Source organism: Megalops cyprinoides, chromosome 17 (assembly GCF_013368585.1).
Source record: "Megalops cyprinoides isolate fMegCyp1 chromosome 17, fMegCyp1.pri, whole genome shotgun sequence".
Classification (NCBI taxonomy): domain Eukaryota; kingdom Metazoa; phylum Chordata; class Actinopteri; order Elopiformes; family Megalopidae; genus Megalops; species Megalops cyprinoides.
Genome location: NC_050599.1, coordinates 4274370 through 4294868, shown reverse-complemented (window position 1 = coordinate 4294868; position 20499 = coordinate 4274370). Strand labels below are relative to the sequence as shown.

Sequence of the window (20499 nt, the reverse complement as noted above, 5' to 3'; positions counted from 1 at the left end):
CTAGTATAATGCTGATGAACGGAATAAGACACTTTTCAGAAAGTACTTTATCTTAAGTATGTGTGAGGGTCCATCGGTTCGAATCCTCTCAAGTTCCTTCAGCTAGCTCTCAGGCACTGCTCCTCCTTAAATCGTCGGAGCCGATGACGTTGCTTCCAAACCGCAGATCGCTGCTCCCCGAGCGCAGCTCTATGTGCGCCTCTTGTACGAAAGTTACCGTGTATCAAACCACGGAGCGATAATGGCAAGGAGACGGACATATAACGCGTACAAGAAATGACGTTTGGACTCAGCGTTGCTGGATTGCAAGCTTAGCAAAAGTCCTTTGGAACGGTAATAAATTTTATTTTCCGTTATCATCTAACCGACATACAAACTAATACTTCTCTCATACTGCTGGATCTGAAGTTTGAAAAGAGACAAGTGATATTAAAGTTAGCATGCTATCTAGCTAAACGTGATTTCGTTTCGGGAAGGAGTTCTTAAAAATGTACACGTATGATGGTTTTTCTAGTCATTTGCTAATCCCATTTAAGGATAGTTGGGAAGTCGGAACAGTACTCCATTATTTATTGGAATTTAAAGGGTGGATACCTGTATCAGCTCTGTAGCTGCTGTGTTAACGGTCCTTTTATGGATACTTTTACACGTTTTGTGGCTGTTTTATCTGTGTCTTTTTGGAACGATGAAACGGTGTTTGGTTGCACTAATTACTATCCAATTTTAAGACTTTCCCATAGGGGATGCCCAAAACTCACTTTTCTTGCAGGTATGATTTGGGAGGTGAAATAGGCTGATAAAAACATAAAACATAGCACTCCACCAGACAGTCTCGTTAAACCTACCCGTCACGAGTGTTTGGCTATGTATCGGGGTCTGACTTCTGACTGGTCCCCATTGACCCAGGCTACACTGTTAAGAGTTAATAGGTGGGTGTCGGGTGCAACCATCCGACAATTTGGCAGGCGAGGTTTGAGTGCGTGATTGATGAGCTTGTCGGAGGAATGGAGGTAAGTGTACCATCTCCGAGGTTAGAGGATGGTTTCCCAAATATGTTGGCTTTTAGGGTAATACTGGTGTATGGGAGACCAGTGTCTGAGGCAGTCGGGAAAATGTCTCTTGTGGAAATAAAACATGCGTAGAAGGTTTTGGTGGTTGTCACTGTGTAAATCCCAAACCCAGTAAGTTGGGGTTTTGTGTAATGTGTTCTGCTTTCAAGTGGATACATGCTGCCGAAGTCAGAAGGAGCAGTCTATCAGCGGAGGCGCGAGTGCCTTTTAAACTGCTGTGGACCATAGCGTCGGAAAAAAATGTGGATCTCATTTTAATGCAGACTACTACAAAAGTGGTTTATTTGTGCAGAAGATTTGGTGGGAAAGAAGGGGAACTGGTGCTTTAAAGCTAATAATGTGCAAAGCAGAAAATATTTCCCCTTTTTTCCCCATGTTTTTCCCATGTGTTACTCTCAACGTTATGTAAATATAAAAAAGAGCAAAAGGTTGAACGAAAAAGCTGGCTGCACTCTGTCATCTGTTTCCTTTTAAACCAAATTAATCACTTCTTCACAACTTAGAAACACAATCACTCTCGAGTTCCACCTTTCAGGGTCTGTTTAAGCTTATGTTTCCTGGAGCAGAGGTTTTGGATTATGTGTCCCCCTTGGAGGAATGCGACAGTTCAAGGGGTCAGGTGTCAGATCTCAATCTGTCGCCCAGAGAGCAATGAAATGACCCCGCTTTACTGAAGTGGCCCAGGTTTCAAAAGAGAAGGAGTCAGAAAAAGTGTGTCTGATACAGTGACACCCGAAACCCCTGTCAGAACTTTTCAAACTTCCCACTATCTTCCTCATTTTAATTACGGGAATACTTTTCTAAAAAAGCTAAATAAGTCAGAAGGCTACTCATTCTTAAAGAACTGGAAACAGATTTTTTTGAGGGGAGGGGGTCTCACAGATGAGTATATTTATCCTTTGAGGTCTATAAACAAAAGCGAAGAGTGTATAAAAATTACAAAGAAGCAGGAACAAAAAACTCATGCATGTAGGTATTCAACTTATCACCTCAAGGAGCCCCAAATGTCTTTTACAACACACAGCGGGCTCTTCCTGCTTCATACTCTGAGGGTTATATGAGCAGAGGGAAGCTCTCCAGACTGAGGGGTTATACTCTCCCGAGACAGTGCAGATCCAGGGATGGGGGGGTGGAGAGAGCAGAGAGGGGAGGCTCCAGACTAGGCTTATCTCCGTTTAACGCCCTGGAAGACGGGACGCTGCAGTGTCAGATGTATTCCGAAATATATAATTTGTTAGAATGCATACTTGTGTTCAGTCACATATTTGATTGTTGGTCAGAAAAAACAATACCCAAATGGTATGTTTCCTCTTTAAACAGTGTATTCGGAGTCTACATTTTTATGGTTCACACAACAGAGTAAACAGCGCTGAACCCTGGTCAGATCCGCTAACAAGAGTCACCACTCTTTCCCTTTCTGTTCCCTCTGACTCCGCAGCAAGTCTGCAGATTTTCCTTTTCAAGTTTTATAAGCTCTGGGAACATTAGGGAAAGCCAGGATGATCAGGAATACAGCTGAATCCAATTATTTCAGGCATGCGTAGCCTTTGTATGAACGAGAAGGAAGGGGAAAAAAAAAGATCACGGCCGACTTCCACAAAACTCTCTCCTCTCCCCTCGCTTTTCTCTCCCTCTCCTTCTCAGTTCGCGTACTCCGGAAATGCCGCACTGCCGCCTCTGATGTCAGCATGAGAGCGCACACCCGCGGGGCCCCCACGGTCTTCTTCATAAGTCTGCTGTGGCCCCTGGTGGCCCCCGTGGTGGGGGAGGCGGACCCCAGCGGAGGGATCCCCTTCCTGGGGGGGAACTACGATGGGCACCCCATGCTGTACTTTGGCAAGGGGGAGGTGGAGGAGCTGCAGCAGGCGGCGGCGACCACTCACCGGGTGATGGCGGCGCGGATCCGCGAGGCGGGCGAGGCCATGCTGGCGCAGCCCGAGGACTACCTGCCCCCCTGGAGCCCCGCCGAATTCAGCGCGCGCTGGAACGAGGTGTACGGCAACAACCTGGGCGCCCTCTCCATCTTCTGCCTGCTGTACCCGCACCGGGCCGGCGCCCTGGACCTGGCCAGAGACTACATGGAGAGGATGGCGGCTCAGCCTAGTTGGTATATTTTCTGTCTTTTTCTTCCTCTTTTTTTTTGTCTTTTTTTTATTGTTGTTGTCACTCGGCGTTTACGAGTTCCCCTTCATCTTCCGATGTCATGTGCCAGCAGCAGCTTAACATGGCTCCCACATCATCAAGCGGTTTTGTCAGGATTATAATATATATTTATATATAATTACATTTTATTGTAATCAAGGGTGTCCTTTGCTCTGTGGTCGTCACCGTGCAGCTCTCTGTCTTCAGCTGCTTCAGCCAGTATGGTGAAATTTCTGTGTTGAGGCTCGGAGATTTCTACCTGTACAGGGCAGGAATTTTTTCAATAACCTTGCAGTCCAACCCACAGATCTATTCTAAACCCTAAGGTATTTTGTTTGCCCATCCTGAGGATAAGTAAAATCAAGGCAACAGGTCTATTATCTTGTGGTTGTCCTTTGGAGTACTCTTTATTGCAATGGAATATGAATGCCTTCTGCTGATTCATTGATTTCTTGGTTTCTTTGTAATCAGGTGCAGTTTGTATGTTTATCCAATAGTGACTGGTCAAAAAATTTGCTTTTAATGAGGACTTTGCATTCTGGTGTGTGTCTGTATTTTTCTTCACTGCATTGACCCCATAATTTTTTCCACTTTTTTAAGAACAATACCTTGCCCCTCTGCTATATTTTTATTGCTTTTTAAGATTTTAAGTCCTTATGCCTCCAGAGTATCCTCTGAGTTTTCAGAATTGAGCGGTGGATGAGCTGCATTGTGGTCCTCTCAGGAAATGTGTTTAGCAGCTGTTTGAATTCACTGCTGAACATGCCTGTGTTCAAAGGAAATGAAACCCTCAGATGTGGACTGAATGTTCTGGTACAACGTGATAGAAAAATAGACGGAGCTTCTGACCACAGTGGGCTGTCAGCAAGGGGCTTCCACAGGTTTGACTGCTGAAATAAAAGGGGAAAAGAAGTAGCCTTCTGCCGTATTTTCACCGTGCCCTGCTGACCCTTCCTTTGGGGAGAAGCTAATTCACCTCGCACCATTAATCCTGAAGCGATTTGTGGGCAAAGGCATTAACATTAGTGGCAGAGGGATTTATTTGCGAAGCTTATGGAGGTTATTGTGCAGTACTAGAAAGTGGCAGATGCGGAGGATCACGCAACGGCAAATCCAGCATTGGCAGCGGAAAAGTGCTGGAAGCGGACCTGTAATCAGCAGGTTGTAGTTTTTGATTTCAGGCTTGGATGCATCTGTTCTACTATCGAGCAAAAGCGCTCGACTTGAACCGTTTCAGCAAATGCCCGGTTTTATGAATGGATAATGCGTAAGCCGCATAAACGGGCTCCTGCAAAAGCGTGCGGGTGGTGAAATATCGTGTGGCCTGTTGAAATAGCCCGGCGCGTTACCTCTGCTGCAGGCGTTTCCGGCACAGTCTTCTCAGGACCAAGACTCCCAAAGGAGACGATGAGATGTGCTGTATGTGCTGCTAAAATATATGGCCCTCACCTGCACTTGCCAGACAAAGATTTGATAATGCTACATCTCTGCATGGATCCTCTGTGCCGATAATTCAGCATTGCATTCGCAAGTCCAGTTTACAACTGCCATCCCAAAATCTCAGCCGCATTGTGTGCAATAGTGAGTACATTGCCTGTACGTTATAAAGAATTGTGCTGCAGCTTGATCGTTATTTTAAAAGCACGTAGCTGAATCTCGCGTATGAATACTCAGCGAATATGTTTAATTTATCTGTTTTTGAAGATTAACTGCTGTTCGTGTCTTAGAACTCCTCACCGAACATAAGCTATTCTGGTATATCCTATATCTCTCCCTGCTCCATGCTCTGGAGGTGCATTGGAGTAAGGATGTCCTGCTAACCGTGACCCAGGAAATGAAAATTAAAGAGGGATCTTTGACATCTGGAGTGACACATGCCCCAGTTAAGGCCAAATCTGGAGCCATGGTGCCTGCATTCTGCCAACATCTTCCTTCTGCATTAAACTCAGTATAGACATGCTTCCTTTTTCTCATTCCAGCTGCTGTAGTTCGCCCATAAAAAAGCATGTACCAGAATGTGTCTCAGCAGTTTCGTCCATCCTCAGGGCTTCCTTTTCAGACTCAGTCGCTTTCAGTGTAGAGGCACAAAACGCTTGCATCTTTCACTAAACAAGATTTCAGTTGGCGTAGCTGAAAACATTGCTAACAAAAAAAAAAGAAGTTTGTTCTTCTTTCCTTGTAAATTTCCCGGGTGCCAGTGTTGAAAGGTGAGGTGCCACCAACCCGGTATTTTCGCATGTTGACAACATGCGTTTGGGAGCTCTATCCTCACCAACGCTTTTATTATGGTTTTCGGAGTCTCCCAGCGAAGCTTAAGGAGCAGCTCCAGAAAGCAGTCAGCTGTGATCTCCGCGAGCTTCAATTATGCGGCCGCCGACTTGCGGAGGGGAACCATGCTACCGCTGGGAAACACAGGCCTGCAGCCGCCGGGCCCCCCATTCATTCACAAGCACTAGTCCATAAACAGGCAGAAATAAGTAGCTTTTGTGTACTTTGGCATCGGAGAGCAGAAGGAGCACTGACATTACATGATTTTTTTTAGTGTAGGTTCCTCATTGCTGAACTGTGGTCTGTGCCAGCCATCAACCAAGCTTGTGTCCTCATATTTTTGAACTGAAAAAGTGGATACAGATTTTTTTGGATCTCCTCTAACAGTAAATTGCAGTTTAAAATATTGTATATGCAAAAAAATATATATAAATGAAAGTCTGATTATTTATTTTCTCAAATATAGTATAGTATATTTTGACAGGTATAAAAAAGATTTTCGATAAATTTAAAATGTCATATTTTAGCATATATTACACGTGTCTCTAAAATAAACATGCAGAAATAACACAAGTAAAGGTCTCTGCCTCTGAAAATTGGCAGTGAATTTATAGTGAGTTTATGAGAGTTTACAGGAGTGTGTGGTGAGTTTGGCAAATCAAACTTTTCAGTGTGTGTGTGTGTGTGTGTGTGTGGGGGGGGCACTTCCTGAAACGATGGTCTCTCAGATAGCGAGATGAAACTACGGGAAATGGCAGAGGGAGGGGGGCACAGATTAAAATAGACCGTGTGTCTGTTATCTGCTCTATCACAGCATGTGTAATAGTCATATTGAGTGCTTATATTTCCTGTTGTTTGTGGGCATGACAGACCTGCTGTAACTGACAGAATAAATTTGCCCTTTCTGCCTGCAATGCCAGCTACTAAAAAAATTAGGGCTCGCAATTCAAAAATGTGACCCAGTTAACAAGTCCGGGATTCCAGGGACATAACAAAGTGAAAAGAACATTGCACACTTTGTACTTTCGATAAACAGGCTGCTGGAAATACTGCTTTGCAGATTGTGGGCGGAAGTTGCCAAAGGGATTTAAGAGTTGACGAAACCAGCAAATCCTCGGCAATTGTAGGAAAACGCTTTTATTTATTTTTTTAAAAGAGTACGTTCTGCATCATAAACTACAAACAACACCAATTGAAATTTAGATGATAGCACTTTGTCATGAAGTATTTTGGGTTGGCTTAAGTCATTACCCTAAAGTATTTTCAAAAAAAACAGTACATTTTAAAATCACTCTATAACAATCAAAAGCTCTCATGTCACCAATTCATATATTTTACCAGTTACCAGTTAATAATTTTAGGGGAAAAACATGCCACAAAAGTGTTGTGGCATGACAAATTCACATGTCTGGTGACAAAACTGCCCTTTCTACATTGAACAGTCACTATATTTGCCATTGCAGTAGGGTTATGGGTCTGTGAAATTTCAATTTCCCTTTTAAGATAGAAAATAGATATATATAAAGTATTACAAAAACATTTCCACCTCCATACAGTATATGACATTGTTATTTATTGATTATTATTATTTTATCTACATTATATTTTAAAAAATTAATGCAGTGTCAATGAGTTATATGTTTTTGTAAGTCAAACTGTGTTCCATTTACTTTTTTAAATTTTAAACTTTAAAATAAACTTTAAACTTTGTAAATAATTTTTCTGAGGACGTAGCACCTGTATGAGGTACCCTGGCCTAACCGTAGCTGGCCGTCTGTAACGCCCAGAGCTGCGTCTGAGTCACCCTCACTGTTTCGGGCTGCTTGTGTTCGCAGGCTGGTGAAAGACGCCCCCTGGGACGAGGTACCGCTGGCTCACTCGCTGGTGGGTTTCGCCACAGCCTACGACTTCCTGTACGAGTACCTGAGCAAGCGGCAGCAGGAGCGCTTCCTGCAGGTGATCGGCAATGCCTCGCGGTACATGTACGAGAAGTCCTACAGCCGCGGCTGGGGGTTCCAGTACCTGCACAACCACCAGCCCACCAACTGCGTGGCCCTTCTGACCGGCAGCCTCGTCCTCATGAACCAGGGTGAGTCTCTGAGGGATGGGGAGGGGCCCTCTGCCTTGTCCGTCCTTAATCTGACCATGCTTGTCCAGAAGGCTAACTGATATGCTCTGAGCATCAGAAGAATGAAGCTCAGTTTGATCACTGTAGCATAGTGGTTAAGGAGCAGGACTTGTAAACCAAAGGTTTGCTGGTTCGATTCCACACAGGGGCACTTCTGATGTACCCTTGGGCAAGGTACTTAACACATGATTGCCTCAGATCCTTTCCCAAGAGTCATCATTACATTATTGGCGTTTTCTTATCCAGAGCCACTTACATAGGTTACAATTTTTTACATGTTGCCCATTTATACAGCTGGATATTAACTGAGGCAATTCTGAATTAAGTTCCTTGCCCAAGGGTACAACAGCAGTGCCCCAGCGGGGAATCAAACCAGCAACCCTTCGGTTACAAGTTCTGTGCCTTACCAGTATGCAACACTGTTGAGTCTCTGAGGGATGAGGTAGGACCCTTTGCCTTGTGTGTCCTTAATGTGATGATGCTGTCCAGAAGGCAAACAGTACTGATATGCCTGATCATTTCATAAACTGAGCATCCGAAGAAGGAAGCTCAGTTTGATCAGAGTTACGCATGACCAGACAGGAAAGATCACTGTGATCATTCTATTAACCAGTTATTGATATGTGGGTGTTTTTTTTTTTTGAAAAATAAATTTTGCATAATGATTAAGTGATTCTTCCATTAATTTGATGAATTGCTCATGAAATGACTGACTGTGGTACGCTCAGTTGGCTGTTAAATAAACCCTCTACCCACCCCATTAGTCAGAGGAGGGATTTGGAAGAGCCGAGAAGGCAATTTAACCAGTTAATTGCCAAGACTGACAAAAGAAGAAGAGAGAAATAATTATTTGAAAAGGTATTTTTATGTTGTCATGTTTCTCATCACATTTAATTATTAGGTGCCTCCACCTCCTCCTCTTTTCCTGCCTCACGGACACATTTGCAGTTTCTCATATGAAGGCCTACATGCCTTTGGGTGACTGAATGCTTTCCAGTTAGCCTGCAGTAAACTGTGTTCCTTGGTAGGATCTTGGCCAGGACCTGCCCTTGAGGAATGAAGCATTCCTGGCTGGAATTTCAGTCTGCGCGGGGTCATTCTGCATTGCTGCACTTAATCCCGCATAATGGCTTCTCCGGTGGAGTAAGCCTCCGCCCGATTTTTTTTTTTTTTTTTCCACAGCATTCCTGGTGGGCTTCCCCACACAGATAATGAGCCACTGCTCTTATTTACCCTGCAGCCACATACTGCAGGGTTATGAAAAATGTGTCTCGAATTTACCTAATTTTGCTGCCTATCTTTGCTGCAATCTGTACAGGAAACAGGGGTTCTTGTGAGCTGCATTTGCAAAGATGCATATTGCTACATCTATATAGGCTTTTTAGCCTAAATGGGTTTTGGTGCTTATACTCCATCTTCATGTATAGTTTTCTTTTTTCCCATTACATTATTGACATTTAGCAGATGCTCTTATCCAGAGCGACCTTACATAGGTTACAGTTTTTTTACATGTTACCCGTTTATATTGCTGGATATTTACTGAGGCAATTCAGTATTAAGTACTTTGCCCAAGGGTACAACAACAGCACCCCAGCGGGGAATTGAACCAGCAACCTTTTGGTTACGAGTCCTGCTCCTTATGGCTATACTACCCTGTCACATTCTTGGTAATGTCACCCCATATTGCTTGATTTCAGCACACAAGCTGGTCTAGTAGTCTGTAGATATGCGTAAACTGGCCTCCATTGCTGGGTGTGCAGGGCCAGGCTGGTTCCAACGTGTTTTTCGTGCATCAGTAACTTTTCACTGCATTCACCCCTACACCTGACATTACGCACACATCCTCAGGCACAATGTAAAAACGCCAATGTATTAATGAAATGCCAATCAAATAATGAAATGCCAGTGTAATAGTGTAATAACTCCTGGTCACTGGCACCTAGACACAGTAAGGATGGTTTAGAAGAGTCATTTCTAAATAGCTTCTCGCAGCATTGGCCTCAGTTTGGCGCAGGTATCATTTGTCATCCTAATGCTGTAAACCATGCCTATTTTAACTGCCAGACACGTTTTTCACGTCAGTAACAGTTGACAGCATTCACTCATTCTTAACCGCTGAAAAGGTTTTTCCTGTGTCAGTAAAGTTTGACAGCATTCACTCAATCATCTCACATCTGCCACACTGATTAGACATGCTCTATCTGTACACGCTTGGGTGTAGCACCTTATCCCCGGCCATGCCCAACTATGGGGAATATTTATGCCCCAACTTTTCTAAATGCTGCATGACTGGACTCACTTTGGCACATTCGTATTGCATGTGCCTTGTTTTCACTGTCCAGAGGGGTAGGAATGGCCTTATCCCTTAACTATGGTATCTGATATTTTTCATTTCAGTATCTTTAGATTGCGTTCACGCATTCTGCTCGTTAGTCACGTCAGGCATTGACTACATACATCTGCAGATCGCTAGTGGTGGTTCTAGTGGTTCTCAGCAAACTCGGTTTTATGATTAAAAGGGAAAATACATTCAGGAAATAATATTTCATTGTCATATATATATCTCAGTTTATTGAAAATCAGCTTGCAGTGTGCCCTCCTTCAGAAATCTATTCAGAGAGGTCAATCTCAGTTAAACTCCACCGAAATGCGTTCCCAGCTGTGAAGCATCTTGGTTTATTTACTGGTAAGCGTTCCTAATACTAAAGAAAATGGATGATATAAAATAAATTGCGACAGGCTTATGGAGATTACGGTGGTTACTGTGGTTTTCTTTCAGACGTTTTTTTTTTTTTCTTGACAGAACTGAGTAGCATTAAGAGAGCATGAAATGCTGAGTCAGGAGAAATTCAGCCTTCCTCTATTGTTCCTGCCCTTTAGCTGCAAGCCAAGGAAAAACTAAGGCCTGCTTTATAGTTGAAAAATTGCCTCTTACCCAGAAGAAAAAGTTCAAACACAGTCATCTTTTGTACATGGCTTTATACACTTTATTTGCTTGTGGCAAACATTTCTTTCAAAGCTGACACTGCAGTTGTATAGTGCTGTTCTGCAGGGACCGGGACATTGCATTTGGTAGTAAAAGAGCGTTAACATTCGGTTTGATCGAACTCGTTTGGCCAGTGCAAGACAATGCTGTAGAGAAACACGCAGGTACATTTACTGTACGGATTTATTCATTTATCAATTTATTTATCTATCTATTTGTTTATTTATTTATTTAATTTAGTGTTGTGGGTGTGTTGTGTGGGAGTGTGTGCGCATGTGGTGAGTGTGTGTGTATGTCTGGATCCCACCGTCTCTTGAGGACTGATAGGGGTTTTCCAAATTTATGGACTGTGACTTTAAAAGACGCTGTTATTTTTAGAAAATTCAATGAATAAATGGAGCTTTTCCAGCACATACAGTAGCTGCCAATAATGAAGTGCAAATATTTGCTCCTTGCTAGATGTCCTTTTCACAGAACCGAATGTCCTGACAGAATTATTTTTGTCTTTGTTTAGATTTATAGCTGTGGCTCAAGCATCCAGAATCTCACTTTATTGTTGAAAGTGGATTTTAGTACGATTTTATTTACATGAATAAAAATGTTCATCTGTTGCCAGTAAGTCTGTGCAGAGCATTGTGTTGAAGCTCTTTGTGTAGCTCTGAAGGACAGATGTGTCATAATAGATGATAGGTGCAATCTGGAAATGTGCTGAAATTTTTGCAAATTTTATCGCTGTGTATTTCAGTCTCAACACAATGTAGCATTTTTCTTCTGGGCACCGTCAGGGGTAACGTCATACCATTTTAACAGTGTACAGCATCTCTTTGAAAGCGAAGCTCAGTATTTCATTTTGGAACAAAAGGAACCTCATTTAAACGAAATCCCTCAAACTCCCTCCTTCTTCTGGCTAAGCCCAGTGTGGATTTAAACATGGTTTTTAGTGGGATTTGATCCCGTGCTTGTATTTTTTTAACCACACTGTTTTGTGAGAACCGCTTTGCAGGGATAAAGCCGCCAGCAGTGAGTAGATCAGATGCGTGGATCGCCGGCCCCGCGTGTTCGGGGATAAGCGCATTCCTGTTCCAGGTGTGTGCGTGTCGAAGCAGGAAGGCTCTGCAGAGGGCTGTCCTCACACCCGCGCTGTTAGCCATGGGCTTGCAACTCATTAACCTGTGCTCTCTACAGTCAACTTTGCATTACTGGAAGTGGCCACCCAGGGGACATTGGCTTATTTTACAAAAAAAAGGACACATACTTCATATCTTCTTTTTTTTATTCTGAGTCTGATTGTAACAATAGCATTGCTGTCCCAATTATATTCCAGCAGCTGTTCCTCAAATGCTAGACCATTGTCAGGCTTATTCAGGGTTCAGTACTAAACATATTATATATATGAATCATGAAAATGAGTAAGTCTTTTGTGTGTTATTGAGTACTTAAGTACACAGATTTTTTCATTGGATATAGAGGGAATACAAACCTCTATCTAGTGTTCTTGCGGTAGAAATTTTTAGACTACATAGGAATTCTAATAAAACATTGTCCAATGACCACAGTGTTACTCTAGACCACACAGTTCACTGTTAGCTGTTACTGGTGTAATTTCTAATAAATAACACATTTTAAACTTTTAATGATCTGGGCCCCAAACTCCCGGTGCCTTCCAGCGTCCTAGAGGTAGAGGCCCCCTAATAATTATCCAGCTTAATGGTAATTAGATGTTTTGTTATGTTATGAGGTGAAAACATAAAAATAGACTTCTCTGTCAGTTTACTCAGGGGCACTCCAGGGTGTTGTAAGATCATAGAATTTCAGTTTTTAATTGCATCGGATCTATAATTGGACTGTAACCTTTCAACTGAACTATTCAGAACATTCATTCTGTAAAATACATCCAGTATATTGTTTAATAAGATTAATTTTCACTACTATGCGGAGGTAAAACATTTAACAGGTTCCTGTACCAACACAAATGTTTAGTTTTGCTAACATCTTTAAATTAAGCAGAATCAGCCCATGACAAGATCACTATTTTTATTTTTTAATTTCTAAATATCACTATAAAGGATTGCTGCTTATGAGATACTTCTTAAACTGAGAATAGAGAAATTGTTATATTGTACACTGGGTGTCTTTCTTTTCAAAATGGCTGCCATAAGTAAAGGGAAAACATTTGGAATATGCTACTGGATCATATATAGAATTTGTTTATTTACCTGATTTTCCGTAAGTATGCATTTAGAATATATGTGGTGACCTAACAGAGGGTTCATTTCAAACCCGAACAGCCAGGAGCTTGTGTGTCCGTGAACTGTGGGATCTGAGTGGAGCGCGGCTATACGGTGTTTATGTAAATGCGGTCCTTGTTGTTTGCAGGTCTTGTTTAATGTTAAATGTGTGTAGTGTGTTGTCTAAGGGCTCAGATGAAGTACTGAGTAGGGGAAGTGTGGGCTGGGTGGAGTGGGAAGTCTGTTCTGGAGGGGCACCAGTGAATCCGTCATGTGTCGGGAATCTGCGCTGATCTGGCCTTGGACTGGGGAATTCACTTCTGAGAATCAGAAACTCTGAAACACTGATTCACTGACTGAAATAGGTTGTTTGTTTGGCACATGTCGCTTGTCCAGGGAGGAGTATTTACATACCAAAAAAATAATGCACGAGTAAAGACACTGGCAAAAGTTACAGACAGAAAATAATCACCACTGGCTAACTTTCCTGAGGCAACACAGAGGAGGAGTTATAAAGGGCCAAGTGCAGCAAATGCAATATGAGTCACATTTTTTACTCAGTGATTTTTTATTTTTTTTTTACTTAATGTATTTCTTATATTAAAACCATCTCGCATTGGAATGCTACACAGTCATAACATCCAAATGATGTGCATATGCACTGGTTTATCTGGTCAAATCTGACTTGAATTAGGGTTAGAACAGCTCTTCTAGGAATGCAAGAGAACTGTTATTGTAGCATGGATTGGTGCTGGCTCAGATTCCAGTTAGGGCTCTAAGGATGAACGGTTCTCAACCCTGATTTGATCCGTTGGTTACCTGGCTAAATAGGTGATATTCTAGCTGTGTGAAATGCATAGGGTGAAGGTAATTAACAATTTATTTAGGACACAATAAAAATGGTGTTCTGTCTTAGAAAGGAAAATACACTAAACATAGCACTGTTTTGAACTATGTTACACAAATACCCCCACTGTTACCCCCTGTACACTATTATAACCAACAGCAGGTAGTTGTTGGAATGACCCATGACAGGTTGGAAAAATGTGCTCTCCCCTGTGCCCTAGGTTACCTACAGGAGGCCTACCTGTGGGCCAAGCAGGTACTGGCCATCATGGAGAAGTCCCTGGTTCTCCTGCAGGATGTGACTGATGGGTCCCTGTACGAGGGCGTGGCCTACGGAACCTACACCACCCGTTCGCTCTTCCAGTACATGTTCCTGGTGCAGCGACACTTCGCCATCAGCCACTTTGACCACCCCTGGCTCCACAAGCACTTTGCCTTCTTGTACAGGACGGTCCTGCCAGGTAGGGGGTCCTCTCAGTTTGTTCACTCAGAGGTATCTGGGGAAACCTCTCTGTTTTCCCCCTCAGGTTTTAATGACTCATTTGTTTCCATATGTGCGTAGGAGCAGAGCTTGTAACCAAAAGTTTGCTGGTTCAGTTCCCCGCTGGGGCACTGCTGTTGTACTCTTGGGCGAGGTACTTAAACCACAGTTGCCTCAGTAAATATAAATAAATGGATAAATGCATGAATGGATAAAATTGTAAGTCACTCTGGATAAGATGGTCTGCTAAGTGGCAATAATGAAATGCAATGCATCATGTAGGAGACAGAATGGTGCGGGGTGGACCAAAGCTCAGACAAAATGTTTGTGAACACCGTGATTCATTCTGAGCTGTAACCGAGTAACGTAAACACTTCTCTTTAACCGCTTCCCGGATATCGGAACACTTCTTGTGTTGTGCTCACTGTCTGAATTATTAAGGCAGCTAATGATTTGCGTGTTCAGACATGTGCAACAGAGCATAAAATCTGCTGGCTTGTGTATTATTCCCCCCCGTTTGATTTGCAGTGTGAATTCATACGGTTTGATTTCACCGTCTAACATTCCGAAATGATTAATTTGACTGCCTGGTTTGTCTCAGATCTAGCTTCTGTGTCCATCACTGCACTTTCATAAGCTGAACACTTTTTTTTTTTTTTTTTGGGGGGGGGGGGGGGGGGGGGCACATTTTACAATGATGGAAAGTATTACAAAGTAATTGAACTGAAGAATAAATTATAGCATCTGAAATCTGTGTTTTTATACAAAAGAGCAGCAGAGTAGCAGTGGCTACTGCTGCTGTAGTAAAATGTGCTGCTGTAAAAAAAATAGTGTGTTAGCATGTCTGTGTGTTTGGGTTATACACACACGTACTGTATACACACAGTCAGTAACAGCATATCCCTGCTTGGGCTAAAACACCTGTTACGCTCCAGGCTGCCTCTTGCTCTCTCGTATTACACTGCATTTCAACATTATAAGTAGAATAGACATGGAAAACCTTTGGTGGCATAACCCCTATGGTGGGAAGTGGCTACACTTTTATCCGAACATGGGGTATGCATGCGTGTAGTTATTACTTTTTTGGAAGCCTTTCAAAGCCGTGGCGGAGCTGTGCCTTTCTCCGCTCCCCTTGGAGGTTTGTCTGGGGGTCAGTGGGAGGGTAGCGGCGGGAGGGGGGGGGGGGGGGGGGCGGCAGGTCAGGCCTGGACATTTCACAGCCCCTTGCCAACAGTTGCTATATTGTGGCCGTGCGGCAGAGCGGTGCAGGGGTGCGTGGGGTCGGGTTACCCCGGCAGGAAAACACAGCAGTCTCTGAGCCACAATGGCAGCTTTCTCCTCCTCCACCCCTGAATGCTATGGCCACATTATCCTGAAAAGGCCTGCGGAGCAGAACCAACTGCACGGTACTGCGGTCTGTGCATGACTCTGTGTGTGTGTGTGTGTGTGTGTGTGTGTGTGTGTGTGTGTGTGTGTGGTGCGTGTATCTGTGTGTCCGTGTGTATGTGGTGTGTGTGTGGTTTGTGTGTGTCTGTGTATGGTGCATGTATCTGTGTGTATGTGGTGTATGTGTGGTGTGTGTGTGTATCTGTGTGTATGTGGTGTATGTGTGGTGTGTGTGTGTATCTGTGTGTATGTGGTGTATGTGGGTTGTGTGTGTGTGTGTGTATGTGTGTGGTTTGTGTGTGTGTGTGTGTGTGTGTGTGTGTGAGGGGGGGGTTCAGGCTACCAACACTAGCTCCCTTCTTAGATGTTCTTCATCAGACTGACTAAAAATAATATTGCCCCTGTATTCTTACACATTCCCAGTAAAGAGCAGTTGTTTTCCAAAGACCTAAGATTGATCCCATTTCAGAACATGACAGGAACGCAATAAATTTCCGTCCAATACCACTTCTCTGCCTGTGCTGTCTGGTAGTGGTTATTGCTGTTGTTGTTCAGTACTCACAAGTGATTTATTGTGGTTAAATATTTACTACCGGTTGCTAGGTTTTAAGATCCACTTCACGCCACACTGCCATTCTTTCCCTCAGACCATCAGAGTGCGAGTAAAATTAATGAGCACATCATATATTTTAGAAGTTTTCTGGACCAGCTTGAGTCAGCACAAAACCCAGCCAGTAGTCTCTCCATTGCTCAGCTGCTCACTTTAAAAGAGGGCTATACCTTTGATTACAGCATTTTTAACAAGGTAAATTAATTAAGGGGAAGGTATTTCACAGCTGCTGCTCAAACCTTATACAGTACTATTTCATTTCTTTGGAATGCTTGTAAGGGAAAATCAAATATTTTTCATGTTTTTATTATTTGCTTTTTGCAAAACATTTATCGTTCTAGTTTCTCTGAGTTACAATCTTTTTTGAGATAAATAAGAGTAGTATTCTGTATATTGGAAATGAGATGGTGTTAGGCCTTCCTATTTAGACAACCTTTACCGTTTTCCTTCTGTTGTAGGTACATGTTAAAGGCCAGCAAAACTTGCACTCAATGTTGTTGCCTCTCTGCGTTTTGAATGCAATAACAAAAAGGTTATGAGCCATGGTTGTAAATTAGTTTGATTTTTTCTGCCGGGGCTGCGGAGAAGTCTGATCTCCTCTCTTCTCCTTCACCAGGGTTCCAGAGAAGTGTGGCCATCGCCGACTCCAACTACAACTGGTTCTACGGCCCTGAGAGCCAGCTGGTGTTCCTGGACCGCTACGTCATGCGCAACGGCAGCGGAAACTGGTTGGCTGACCTGATCCGACAGAACCGGGTGGTGGACGGTCCCGGACAGGCTGGGAAGGGCCAGAGGTGGTGCACTCTGCACACAGAGTTCCTCTGGTAAGAGTCCCCTCCACAGCTGGGCAGGGTCAAACAGGCCTAACTCTGCTGCTTCTTAATGACCAAAGCCGTCTCTCAATGAAAGTCAGTTGTCTCAGTAATAGTGTGGAAAGCCTAAAACATTCATTACATTACGTTATTGTCATTTAGCAGATAGATATTGTACAATTTCTTACATGTCCAATGCTGTAACATTTACCTTTATTGTAATTATGAAGGAAATAAACAAAATATGTAGAAAATAAAACATACATGTATTTTTTGAATACCAACATGTAGTATATATTATATAGTATATTAATCTAATTAATGAATTAAAGTAATTAACATAATTAGTTAATAACTAGTAATATAATATAGAATAAATAGAAACTGTGTCTTCTCTTCATTAAACATTTTTGTCTGTATACTTACCAGTAATAAAATAAACATCAACATCTCATGAAGTAAAAAATATTGTGTCCATATATGCCTTCTATTTAAAAACAAGTCATAGGAAATATTGTTCTCAACTGCATGATTGGAGTAACTGGATGTTAGTTTAGACAGTCCATTACAACTTATACTTATTGATGGACACAGGACACAGGGTAATTTTATGAGGTTTTTAAGTCTTATTTTAGTATGATTGTACTGTCTAAAGAGAGCAGCTTATCTCTAATGTCTGTATTCTGTTTTTTTTTTTTTTTGCTTGAATTATACAGGTACAATCCAAACCTGACCTCCGTCCCCCCTCCGGATTTCGGTACATCCCGACTGCATTATTTCGAGGACTGGGGAGTGGTTACCTATGGAAGCGCCTTACCGGCAGAGGTCAACAAGACTTTCCTCTCCTTCAAGTCAGGGAAGCTGGGAGGACGTGCAATATACGACATTGTACACCAGAACAAATACAGAGAATGGATCAAAGGGTGGCGCAATTTCAATGCTGGCCATGAGCACCCGGATCAGAACTCTTTTACCTTCGCACCCAACGGAGTGCCTTTCATAACAGAGGCGCTCTACGGACCAAAGTACACGTTCCTCAACAACGTGGCCATGTTCGCCCCGGCCATCTCGGACAGCTGCTTTGCACCCTGGGAAGGTCAGGTGACTGAGGCCTGCAACTCCAAGTGGCTGAAGTACAAGCACGGGCTGGCCGCCGACGCCCAGGGCAGGGTGCTGGCCGCTTTGGAGAGGCAGGGCATGGTGTTCATCCGGGGAGAGGGGAAGGGGGCCTACAACCCCGACCTGAAGATCCAGAGCTTCCAGAGGAACCTGCTTCTTCTAAATCCTCAGCTGCTGCTGCTCGTGGACCAGGTCCACCTGGAGAAGGACAGCCCGGTGCAGGTCATGAGCACCTTCTTCCACAACACCGACCTGCCCTTCGAGGAGACGCAGATAGACGGCGTGCACGGCGCCTTCGTCAGGCACGGGGACGATTCATACAAAATGTTCTGGATGGACGAAACGGGCTACAGCGAGAAAGGGGTACTCGGGTACAAAAACTACCCTCGCGGTTACCCCTACAATGGATCAAATTATGTGAATGTGACTTTCCCTCTGAGGCAACCGCAAACCAGAGGGGCGTACATCTTTTTCGGCCCGGGGGTAGACGTGCAGAGCTTCAGTCTACGCGGGGACGCCCAGAGAGTGGACATCTACCTGTCCACAAGGGAGCATACCTATACCATCTACCTGCTCACGGGGGAGGTCACCAGCAAGCCCCTCTTCGCCATGGTGCTCACCGACCGCAAGAAGGTGGTCTTCGAGAAGTCGGCGGGGGTGAGGGAGAGTCCTGTGGAAGAGGTGGAGGAGTATGTCAACCTGGTGGAGGACAACCTGGGCCACGCCAAGCCCGTCTTCCAGCAGCTGGAGAGGCAGATCCTGGCCCGGGTTCTGAACACCGACAGCTTCCGCAAGACGGCCGAGCGCCTGCTGCGCTTCTCCGACAAGAAGAAGACGGAGGAGGCCGTCGAGAAGATGTTTGCCCTCTCCAAGAAGCAGGCCAAGAGCCGGGGCCTCAGGAAGGGGGCCTTGGGCGACAAGCTTTCAGACGCCCTGCCCGACATCTTCGCTCAGATCGAGGTGAGCGAGAAGAAGGAGAGGCAGAGGACCATGAAGCGTGTGTACGAGGAGACTCCAGAGGAAGGGGGCGGGGACTCCAGGGCGTTTGTGGATTACGGAGACCCCCGTAAAGGCAGGAAGGCCGGCTACGTGAAGGGGCGGAAGTACAAGGAGGTTCACATGGTGGCCACGGCCAGGAGTGATGACCTGTCCAGCTCTGCCTCCTACATACGGCTCTTCCTCATACTCAACATTGCCACTTTCTTCGTGCTCCTGGCCTTGCTGTTGACGCGTTTTCAGAAAGCCCAGAGTCTGCACACCCAGCGGTGTTTCTACTGCATCCTGCTCATCGACAGCTTCATCCTGCTCTGCCTGTACTCGTCCTGTTCGCGGGCGCAGTGCTGACATCATCGATCGCCGCCGCGCTGATGGAACGTCAGTTTACGAACCTGCTGAAGCGTTGCCGTTCGTGCTGGGGGAAAATCTATCGTAAGCCTCAGTTTGAGCCAATCCAACTTAATGGGTGACCAGGAAAAAGTTAATTCCAAATAGGAATTGATAGAATACCGAGATTAGCCAGACCACCGATGAAATCATAAGCTTCTGTGGAGCTTTAGAATTGAGTCTATTTGAACCTTGTTATGTGGTCGGACTTCCTGCCTCTTTTTGAAGATCTCACAGGCTAGCCACTAAAATGCAGATATGTCCTGAACAATGCACATTGGTAATTACGAACAGTTTTTTAAAATGTTGTTCAGAAAATGCAAAATGTACATATGTTAAAACAAGATATATTTTTCAGGTGTTATTTTAATACTCTTTGTAATTAAAGAAATACAAGCAGAAATTTATTATGTGCTTATCATTGTGTGATTGCCTGGAGCAAGGTGGGTAATTAACACATCAGCTTCTAACCAAAGCAGAAGAGAGAGATTACTGTACCAGCAAATGGCAGCTTGCTTGGAGGTCTTTTGTGTACAGGCCAAATGCTGACACAGCCACTGACAGCACATTATAAAACCTGGACCATATGTTCTACACACAAATTTTCATTATACCATTTTATCAGGTAATTAAGACTGTCTGTTTCATAGCTGTCAGGTCATATGCCGTAAAAATGTGTTCTTGTAAACTGGTGTAGCTTACAAGGCCTGTGTATCTGCAGAAACTAGAGGGGTAATATAAACCCACAGTTGACTGTGAGTGTTTGTGCGTATTGTGACACCAGACCACTGTGCTGTCCAGGAGTATACTGATGAGATCAAAGACTGATCATTGTGATGTGCCTTGTGCCAAATGCATGAGTGTCCAAAGCCCCAGTCTTGAGATTGCCTTGTACCTACAGGCTGGACACTGACAGTTGATGCCAAAATGAATGACACAAACTGTAACTAAAGACACAGGACAGTCCATTTTACAGATCATCATGAAAGCCCTGTAAATTATTCACTGTACAAACTGTACAGAATATACCACATCAAGGG

The 20499-nt window shown here is 43.9% G+C and overlaps 1 protein-coding gene across 1 annotated transcript; it reads left to right on the top strand.

Moving 5' to 3' along the window:
• The first annotated feature begins 172 nt into the window (after positions 1-172).
• Positions 173-20046, top strand: dse (dermatan sulfate epimerase). Its single transcript, XM_036550485.1, has 6 exons — positions 173-333; positions 2715-3177; positions 7316-7569; positions 13890-14129; positions 16762-16969; positions 17674-20046. Exons 2-6 carry the CDS (start codon positions 2759-2761, stop codon positions 19418-19420), a joined length of 2868 nt encoding a protein of 955 aa, XP_036406378.1. The 5' UTR covers positions 173-333; positions 2715-2758; the 3' UTR covers positions 19421-20046.
• Positions 20047-20499: the final 453 nt, after the last annotated feature.